General features: G+C 39.2%; 1 protein-coding gene across 9 annotated transcripts in view; it reads left to right on the top strand.

Annotated features, from left to right (window-relative positions):
* The first annotated feature begins 336 nt into the window (after positions 1–336).
* Osgepl1 (O-sialoglycoprotein endopeptidase like 1) overlaps positions 337–10,216 on the top strand; it is a 32,903-nt gene continuing 23,023 nt past the window's right edge. For 4 of the 9 annotated variants that reach the window (XM_060368330.1, XM_060368331.1, XM_021644112.2 and 1 more), the window contains exons 1-4: positions 337–585; positions 1,584–1,826; positions 7,565–7,952; positions 9,540–9,893. In XM_060368330.1, the coding sequence (XP_060224313.1) occupies positions 1,606–1,826; positions 7,565–7,952; positions 9,540–9,893 (963 nt within the window). In that variant the 5' untranslated portion in view covers positions 337–585; positions 1,584–1,605. Of the gene's footprint in view, positions 586–1,583; positions 1,827–7,564; positions 7,953–9,539; positions 9,894–10,216 lie in introns of those variants that run through there. The other 5 variants (XR_009586419.1, XM_021644114.2, XM_060368332.1 and 2 more) reach the window with 4 other exon arrangements.

Raw genomic sequence — 10,216 nt, 5'->3', positions numbered from 1 at the left:
TCTCAAAAAAACGGAAGGTTTCTCAGGCCACTACCTTTAAGTCTGGACAGTTTCCCTAAAACAGAATGACAATGTACTCTTTTTTTTTTTTTTTTTCTCATGGTGGCAGCAAAATTCTAACGGAAGAACCCTTTCTTATAACGTGGCACAGAGTGGACACAGTGCAATTAGAGCTGAATTCGGACATCTCTTCATGAGCCGCGATCACTGTGACTTTGTGGACGTCTCAGTGCTCAGAAACCTGGGAGGGACAACGGAAGGCAACCTGAAGTCTCAAGAGGTCATCAAGCATTTCTCAAGCCACAGGAAGCACCACCGGCCCAGGGACTGGGGCGCTCCGGTGACGTCACTTCCGGGCGCCTAAGACTAGACCAGGCCACGGCTGTTTCTTCAGAAGGTGACTGTACTGGCTTAACATCCAGCCTCCCTGAGTGAGGCTTTTTGCTCCCCACCGACAGAGACTCCGTCGCTTCCCAGCCAGCCAGTTCCAGCTGTGTTCAGAGTAAGGAAACCGGACTCTTCTGGAGAGGCTGCGGGGGCTCGATCGAGTCTGCGAGCAGTTGACTCCCATCTCAGTCTCTGCAGGTCCTCTTCCCCTGTTGATAAATTGTGTTTCTAACCCCAGTTTTGTCCATCCCGCATGTTTTACAGTGTGGGAAAGCTAGGTGGTTTATATTTAGGGGTGGATTGCTCTCATTTTTGAGGGATGGCGGTAGAGAGATTTAGCAAAAAGCTTGGGGTGGTAAACCTATTAGAAAAAGTGGAGATGTGAATCCAAAGACAGATGTCTTTGCCGAGATTTCGTGAGGTTTTTGGTTTGTTGTAGGTTTTTTGGTTTTTGGTGCTTTGGGTTTTTTTGAATGAGCTTTACGAGAGGACTTGTTTCCAAATTACAAAATTAAATCCTGATTAGTGTGCGTATACTTTTATAAACTGTCCAAAGGCTATACACTCTGTTTTGGAGAGAGGACCCAAGAAATGAGAGGCCTTTATTTTTCATCTGTTGTATTTGCCGTTTATTTTTAAAAACACGTAATTTTAACATCATTTTAAATAGGACTATCCACATAGATATATACTATAACATTAACTGTTGTATAAAGTTGCAGGGCTGAACATTGTTTACGCAGAATGTCTGAACCAGAAGTGTGTTCCAAATTTCAAAAGCATTTTTTTTTTGAATGGGCCATATATATGACCAACCTAAGAATGAAACCCAAGGATAAATGTGAAATTCGTGTTTATTGGCATCCTATAAGCATAACCAAGGCAATTAATTCTATATAATGTTTTAGTGTTCCTTGTGTTTCCACTAACAAGTCAGGCAAGTGGAGGAGTTTCGAGTTTCACCTTAGGGATGTTCAACTTGAAATATTAATCAATGTATGTTTTCTGTTTGTCTCTTGCAAAACTCAATTTATTTCAATTCTGTGATCTCTAGTGCCTTCATAAGATTTTGATAAGTTTTACAAACGTTCTTATAATCCTGTAAAACTGCATATTAAAAAAACAAATACTATTTTAAGTAAGTGAATTAATCGCAAATAACAGTTCCAAATAATAAGTCTGTAATTCTCTTCTAGGAATTATTGTCGAGTAGTAAGTATGCTAATATTAAGTAAGGCAGCCGGAGTGTTCTCCAAACCACCAAACAGTAAAGTTTATGAATTTTTAAGAACTTTCAATATTCTTCTGGGAACACGTTTTCATCATAAACTAGTACTGGGAATTGAAACCAGCTGTGATGATACAGCAGCTGCTGTGGTGGATGAAACTGGAAAAGTGTTGGGAGAGGCAATACATTCTCAGACCGAAGTTCATCTACAGTAAGTACAAATTGTTTTGGTCATTCCCTGTTTTTTGTTTTATGACATTATTCTTTTTCATTTATCATGTATAAAAGTCAAGTTTTAGTAGCTAAATTCTTACTGTATTATGGAAAACCAATAAGTACCATTAAATATAGCTATGCCTCATGGTACACTTTAATACCAGAACTTCAGAGGCACAGAGAGACAGAGTTAAGGCCAGCCAATGCCACTTACTGAGAAACAAATATACCCAGCTTTAAGCCACTTGTTGTCACTCAAGAATGTAAGACTTAAAATCATTAGAGTATCAGAATTTTCAAAAGAAAGTGAAAATCCGCATTTTAAATGTAATCTCTAGGTTTTATTTAATTATTAGCTAATTCAAAACACATTGAAATACATCTCTAAGTTATCAATTTCCAGTATTTGAAGGATGAAAAATAATCTGGTATTTTTAATATTAGTTAGGCAAGTTCTTCATCCTCTCTGATTTCTTTTTCACATCAGTAAACAAAAAGCAGTTTCCTTAGTGAACTGGGAATAATTTATGGAGGAAATAGAGCTTGAAAAACACACTATGGGAAATGGACTAAGTGGGTATCAGTATGGTCAATAGACTATTTAAAGGCCCTTCTGTCATATGATGCACACAAACTTACAAAGAGAGCTACCAGTATAAGGCAGTGTAAAGTTAATATCAAGCAATAATTACCATGATGTGGATATCTTGTTGTTGTTGTTGTTTATTCTTTTAAATTTACTGAACTTTTGAATGTGATCTTCACTGACAGGCCTACTCTAAGCACATCATCTAAATGAGGTTCATTCTGTATCACTATGCCCTGCATATTTTCTTTCTAATCCTTTTTACAATTTATACATCTGTTTACCTGGTCATAATCTTTCCTCCAATCAACGCTAAGCTCTGATAATAAGGTCTCTGTCTATATTGACAACTGTGCTACTCCTATTGCTTTGATAGAACAACATCTGACTCACAGGTCCACAGTATAGATGGAAAGAGTATTGCTGTACAAGTGGACATTACCAACAAAGGCAAAAAGACAAATAAATAGATAGATAGATAAATAAATAAACAAACCTTCTACTTAGCCAGAGCATAGGCCACTTTAGTGGAATGCTAGGCAAGTATGGTCAGTGAATGTCATCCACACAGCTCAACTTAACATGACTTGATAACCTACCATTGCCAGGCAATACCTGAGACACTGATTCCTAATAGAAATACGATACATGAATCTTTGCCTGAATGACCCACCATATCAGATGGGTTAGCTACCAGTGTTTGGGGTCAGGGTTAGGTATTCCCAAGTTCTTGGCCACAAAGCATAGAAAAGGGCTCACACAGATTCGCAAAAGAAGAAGCAGTTGTGTTGGTTATAAATGGGTGCTCTGTCAAGATTGGCGCGGGCCACATGGTGAAGAGTGCTGGAGATTATTGTTCAGGGCTACCTTCATAGAGCTCAAAAGGAGGGATTGGTCACTCAGGTGTAGAGTTTGAGTGCTTGTTTCTTGTGATTGCTAGATTAGAGCATATACTCATGTTACCTACTGTGTGTGTCCCCTTCCATAACGCTTATGTTTTAATCTTATGCATGCCAGAACTTTACATAGGCATAAAATGGCAAATAGGAGATTCCCCAGAACGTTATTAGAGCAGTTTTTGCATTACAGCTGCACATGTGTCCAAGCCAGTTCCGGCTGGATAAGCCCTTCTATTCTTATTCTTGAATGTTTGGAATACATTTGAATAAAAACTGTCTAAATTTGATTATTACAGGGCCAGGGAAACTTCCACCATTGTTTAGAGATGGGAGTACATATAGCCCCATACAGGTCAGGAGGGAGCGGGTTCTGAGGTTACTTGGTGCATTATTTGGAGAGGGTTGTATGCATTGTGGGTACAGGTGAAGGAACTACAAGAGAGAGTGTGTGCAAAATCCAAAACCAGGTGGGGTTCCCGCCTCTCTTCTGTGTTTGTTTACCTCAGGCAATGTGTAGTTTTATAATCTGATTTAGCACTTCACACTGAGACCATGCATATTTTCAGCTTTCTTGTCTATAATATCTGGGTAATCGTGATGCCATTGTGTTAAATATAATGAATGGGAATGTTTTAGAGCACTTGCTGCTGTTATTGACAACTGTGAAAGGTTCAGCAGAAGCTAACCACCATCAATAGCAGTTCTGATGCTATCAATACTGATGGTGAACAGCTCCTTGCAAAGCAATGTGAGAAGTGTGGTCATGAAGCGCTGCTCACTAGCATATTCCCTTCCTCCTCCTGTCCTTCTTCTCCCTCACTTTCCCTCACCATCCAGTTGTCGTAACCCTACCCCTCAAATACTGCTTGCCATAGTTCTTCTGTCCTTGCTCTCCTTTACTTTCCCTCACCATCCAGTTGTTGTAACCCTAACCTTCAGATACTGCTCACCATGGTTCTCCCTTCTCACCAGTTTTGTTTAACCCTCCGTTTCCCCTTGCCTAGATTCTAACTTTAAATGGTTTCCTTACTTTTGTATTCCCTTTCTTCCCTAATAATCTGCATTCTCTATACAAATAAAAGTATGGCTATAAATGTGTTCTTATTAATTATTTGAGAATAAGGCAATAGTTTTACTCCTTATTTGTCTTTATTGTTTAACATAGTTTGTATAAAATAAAATACCAAAGAAGGCATGTATAAGACAGAAGGAAGAAATGAATGGGAGGAAAGGACTTGAATTCAAACTCTCAAATCAAGTAAATATTTTGAGGTGAGAAATGACAGTTAACAACAGATTGCTTTCCAGTGTTTACTGACATCACCACCTAGGATGGTCTCTAAGAATCACAAGAATAGCTAGAAAGCTCAAAAGACGTTGAATTTGGTGGTGGCAGTGAGAGTGCTATTAAACGGAACATTAAGTGCAGGTAGATAAAGGTAAACATGAATGTTGAGGCACGGTGAGATGGCTCATTAGTAAAGGCCCCTACCAACCTGAGTTCAATCCCTGGAACTCCACACAGTGGAAGCAGGACACTGACTCCTGCAAGTTGCCCTCTGACCCACTTCTACATTCACCAGCTCTCCCACAAAGAAATACAAATGTAATCTAAAGAGTATAAAGTAGGGTTGGAGAGATGGCTCAGCGGTTAAGAGCACTGTCTGCTCTACCACAGGTCCTGAGTTCAATTCCCAGCAACCACCTGGTGGCTTACAACCATCTATACTGAGATCTGATTCCTTCTTCTGGCATGCAGGTGTACATGCAGAGGAGTACTCATATACATAAAAAAGCAAATACATAAATAAAACAAATAAATTTAAAAAGTATAAAGTAAATTAAATATTTTAAAATGAGCCTTGAAACTAAATGATTCCAAGACTACTGCTGCTAGTAACAGATGAGGACTATCAGATGCATACATTTAAATAAGTTTTAAAATTTTATTACAAAATATACTATTGAGATAAAATTCTGGGGCTGGAGAGATGGTTCAATGGTTAAAAGCACTTGGCTGCTTTTACAGAGGGCCTGAGTTCAATTCCCAGTAACTGTATAGTGGATCACAACCATTTATAATGGGATCTGATGTCCTCTTTTGTCATGTAGGTGTACATGCAAATAGAGCAAAGAAAGAAAGAGAGGAAGGAAGGAAGGAAGGAAGGAAGGAAGGAAGGAAAGAAAGAACGAAAGGAAAGAAGGAAGAAAGAAATTATTTTTTTAAGCCAATACTAAATATTTATTAGCAGACCACAGTGCGTGTTTGGTACTCGAGTAAGGTCCTAAGCCATTCTTTTTTTTTTTAATTTTCATATATAAATTCTAGTTCTGTTTTTTTTTAACTTTATTTATTCCAGTTTATTCACTTTGTATCCCCACTGCAGCCCCCTCCCTCATTTCCCAGTCCCACCTACCTTCCTTCTTCTCACTCTGTGCCCTTTCCCTACTAGGGGAGGATTTCCTCCCTTTTGATCTGTCTCTAGCCTATCAAGTCTCATTAGGGCTGGCTGCATTATCTTCCTCTGTGGCCTGGCAAGCCCCCCCCCCCCCGCCCAGGGTAGGTGATCAAAGAGCCAGCCACTGAGTTCATACCAGAGACAGCCCATGCCCATGTTCCCTTAGTTGGGAACCCACTTGGAAACTGAGCAGCCTATGACCTTCCTTTGAGCAGGGGTCTAGGTCCTCTCCATGCAAGGTCCTTGCTTGGTTGGAGCATTGGTCTCTGCAGGGACCCTGGTTCCAGGTTTTTTGACTTTGTTGTTCTCCTTGTGGAGTTCCTGTCCCACTGTGTTCATAGAAGCTTTATTTGTAATAGCCAGAATCTGGAAACAGAGTAGATGTCCCTCAGTGGAGGAATGGATACAGAAAGTGTGGTACATTTATGCAATGGAATACTACTCAGCAATTAAAAACAAGAAAATCATGAAATTTGCAGGCAAATGGTGGGAACTAGATCATCCTGAGTGAAGTAACCCAGAAGCAGAAAGACACATATGGTATATACTCACTTAGAAGTAGGTATTAGCCCTATAATATTGGATAAACATACTAAAATCTATTGCCCTAAGGAAGCTAAACAACAAGGAGGACCCTAGGGAAGATGCTTAATCCTCATTCAGAAAGGCAAACAAGATAGACATCGGAAATAGGAGAAGACAAGGAACAGGACAGGGGCCTTCCACAGAGGACCTCTGAAAGAATGTACCCATCAGGGTATCAAAGGAGATCCTGAGACCCATAGCCAAACTTTGGGCAGCGTGTCAGAAACCTTATGGAAGAAGAAGGAGATAAAATTATTTCTTTACATTCTCATTTCCTGAAATATATATAATATACCCCCTCATATATATATATATATATATATATAGTAACTAAATTTTTATTGAATGTTGTCAAGTGTTTCCTTCTTATGTATCAAGACCATCCTATGTGGTCTTGCAGTGTCAAGTATTTTTAAATGATAAGTTGAGACCAGAGTGAATTTTACAGACCCTGTGAGATTACTTCTCAGACCGTAATGTAGTTACATGCTGCTGTATTTGTTGCTGGCCAAGTTCCACCCCTTGTTTTCCCCTGCAAGGCCCTGAGTGTATTAGACAAGTGCTTTACCACTGAGCTGCATTCCAACCCTCCCTGCTGATTCTTAACATTTGGAATGCTCATCCACTGTTTCACATAGACCCAAAATCTTAACTGCTAATTTTGAGCACTAGATTCCCAAATTTTATTTTAGGGTTGCAGGCCATCTCCTGTCCTGATGTGACCTCAAGTGCAGTATGTTTAAAAATAAACTCATCTTCACAAAACCGTCTTCATATTTCTCTGTTAGTATTTTTTTTTTTCTCCTAGTCATCCCTACCAAGTATGAGTCATCTTGGATGCCTGGGCCCCTCATTCTTTTACCAGTTTAATTTATAGTTACATTAGACAAATAACTCTTCCACTAATCTCTAAAAATCTCTCCTCAAGGAGATTTATTTGAGCTAAATACACTTTTAGCCTGTCCTTCCTTCGTTCATGATCTCTTTGGAATGCTTTATAAGACTGTTCTGGTGATGTCACTCATCAGAAATAAACTGTAGGGGTTTTGACCAGAGTGTGAAAAGACAGCAACAATATTTAACTCTTACCAGTCTTGCATTATAAGCAAACAATGTCAGTATACATACTAATATAGTAATTCAGGAATGCCTGTAAGTGTAGCGTTTCTTCTCGGATTTCTTACAGACTGTCTTTCTGTTTCAGAACAGGCGGGATTGTCCCTCCAGTAGCTCAGCAGCTCCACAGAGAAAATATTCAACGCATCGTAGAAGAAACTCTTTCTGCCAGTAGAATCTCTCCACATGACCTCTCAGCGATTGCAACTACCATCAAGCCAGGCATGGCTCTAAGCTTGGGAGTAGGCTTATCCTTCAGCTTACAGCTCGTCAATCAGTTTAAAAAGCCATTCATTCCTATTCATCACATGGAGGCCCATGCACTTACGATTAGGCTGACCAATAAAGTAGAATTTCCATTTTTAGTTCTTTTGATTTCTGGAGGTCACTGTCTGTTGGCATTAGCCCGAGGTGTTTCAGATTTTCTGCTTCTTGGGAAGTCTTTGGACATAGCACCAGGTGAAATGCTTGACAAGGTAATGTTTCAGAGGCCACTCTCCTTTCCTTCTGTTGGTTCAGTTGTATTGCAGTATACAGACTGTTCATCTAGTTGATTCTGAACAGTAACTGAGTAGACTGAAAAACTATTTTTAAAAATTAGTGCAAAAGGCTGGGTGGGGTAGCGGTGCAGACTACAAAATCAAGGCCCAACCTTTGCTATTTAGCGAATGTGAGGCAAACCTGGGCGATCAGCAAAGTCTTGTCTTAAAAATCAAGAGTTGTGGCCTGGCATGGTGGAGCATACCTTTAATCCACGTACTTGGGAGGCCGAGACATTTGGATCTCTGAGCTTGAGGCCAGCCTGGTCCACCTAGTGAACTCTAGGGCAGTCAAAACTACATAGAGGAAAACAAAATAAAGCAAAACACAAACAGAAAAGCAAACCCAATAGCTATACTAACTTTAATTTTTTTCTTTTAGATAGGGTTTCATTCTGTAACCTTTGCTGAACTCAAAACTCCGTGATCCTCCTGCTTCAACCTCCCATGTGATTGGGTTATGGGTGAAAGTCACCACCACTATGTCCATCCAAATTTTGTAATTTTTAGTCATTTAATAAAATGGTAAGAATTTTTTATCTATATGTAAAAGCTCAGATAGTTTGCAGACATTGCTATATACTTAGCCGAATACTTGTGAAAATGTTTGGGAAGCTAGCATGCTGCAAAAATGTAAGGAAATACAGAGAGAAGGGGCAAGTCATGACCATGCATGCCTTTAATCTCAACACTTGGGAAGTAGAGTCAGGTAGATCTCTGAGTTCATGATCTCTTGCTCCGCGTAGTGAGTTCCAGGCCAACTGGGGCAATATAGTGAAACCCTATGAGAGAAAAGAAAATATATGTAAAGATTAACATGGAATTCAGATATTCGTAAACAACTGCATAATTGCTAATATCACAATAGATTTTCTTTTAGTGGTATGGAGCCTATTGCCATACATAAAAAAGCTGAAGTCAAAGACAGAAATAATAGGTCACTTACTAGTTTGTTTGGCTGGTTGGTTGGTTGATTTTTTGAGGCAGGGTTTCTCTGTAGCTCTGGCTGTCCTAGAACTCACTGTGTAGACCAGGCTGACTTCAAACTCAGAGATTCTCCTGCCTCTACCTCCATAGTGCTGGGATTAAAGGCATGCCCCACCACTACCAAGCCAGATTCTTATTTTCAAAGTTCATCATTAAATAACCATCTTAAACTTCAATTTTCCAAACCCAGTATAGGAGAAAAACTAGGGAGACAGTACTTGGACACTGCTGGTCAGCTCATTTGAAGGAAGAGTCTCCTGATTCCTGAAATTAGCCAAAGCCCGTGTATTCATTCAGGATTTTTAAAGGAATTTTTGGATTCATCATCTTTATATCTTAGTTTCAAAGTATATTCTATGACTCATTTAAAAGCATTTGTTTTTAATGTCACCTTATTACATGCATTGACTTGCATATTTTGAACCATCCCTGTATCTCGGATAAAGCTGACTTGGTCAATAGTGAGTAATCTTTTTCTTAATAATTTACAGTAAAATATATTGTATGAAAAAAAGTTTAAATGTCTGTTCTTAATAGGTGGCAAGAAGACTTTCTTTAATCAAACATCCAGAATGTTCTACGATGAGTGGTGGGAAGGCTATAGAATATTTGGCCAAACAAGGAAACAGCAGCCATTTTACTATCAATCCTCCTATGCAGAATGCTAAGAATTGCAGTTTTTCTTTTACGGGAATTCAACAAAATAGCTACAAGCTAATAGCACTCAAGGAAAAAGAAGAAGGCATTGAGAAGGGACAGATCCTGTCATCAGCTGCAGACATTGCTGCTGCGGTGCAACATACAACAGCATGCCACCTTGCGAGAAGAACACATCGTGCTATTCTGTTTTGCAAGCAGAAAGAGTTGTTATCTTCAGCTAACGCAGTCTTAGTAAGCTTTGCCATCCTGCCTGCTCTAATATTACATGCTCAGTATGTTATTCACCTCCCACGGATCTGGTTGACTTTAGGATGAATAAGTCCATAAGTCTCATCCTAGACAATACAGAGTATAGAACTGAAACAGTGCATAGCCATTTTGAATGTAGACATTTTTATGGAGCATATCTGTAGCTTGTATAGGAAAAAAAAATACCCAGGCTACATTTCTTTTTCAATATTAAAGAGTGTACTATAAAGAAACCAGAATAACCACTGTATTATATAATAACTGTAGTTACTATTCTAGAAATGTAGGCTTCTTTTCTCCCTCTT

Source organism: Meriones unguiculatus, chromosome 15, assembly GCF_030254825.1.
Source record: "Meriones unguiculatus strain TT.TT164.6M chromosome 15, Bangor_MerUng_6.1, whole genome shotgun sequence".
In the NCBI taxonomy this organism is placed as follows: domain Eukaryota; kingdom Metazoa; phylum Chordata; class Mammalia; order Rodentia; family Muridae; genus Meriones; species Meriones unguiculatus.
Note: the sequence above shows the minus strand (reverse complement) of the source record. Positions and strands in the feature narration are given on the sequence as shown.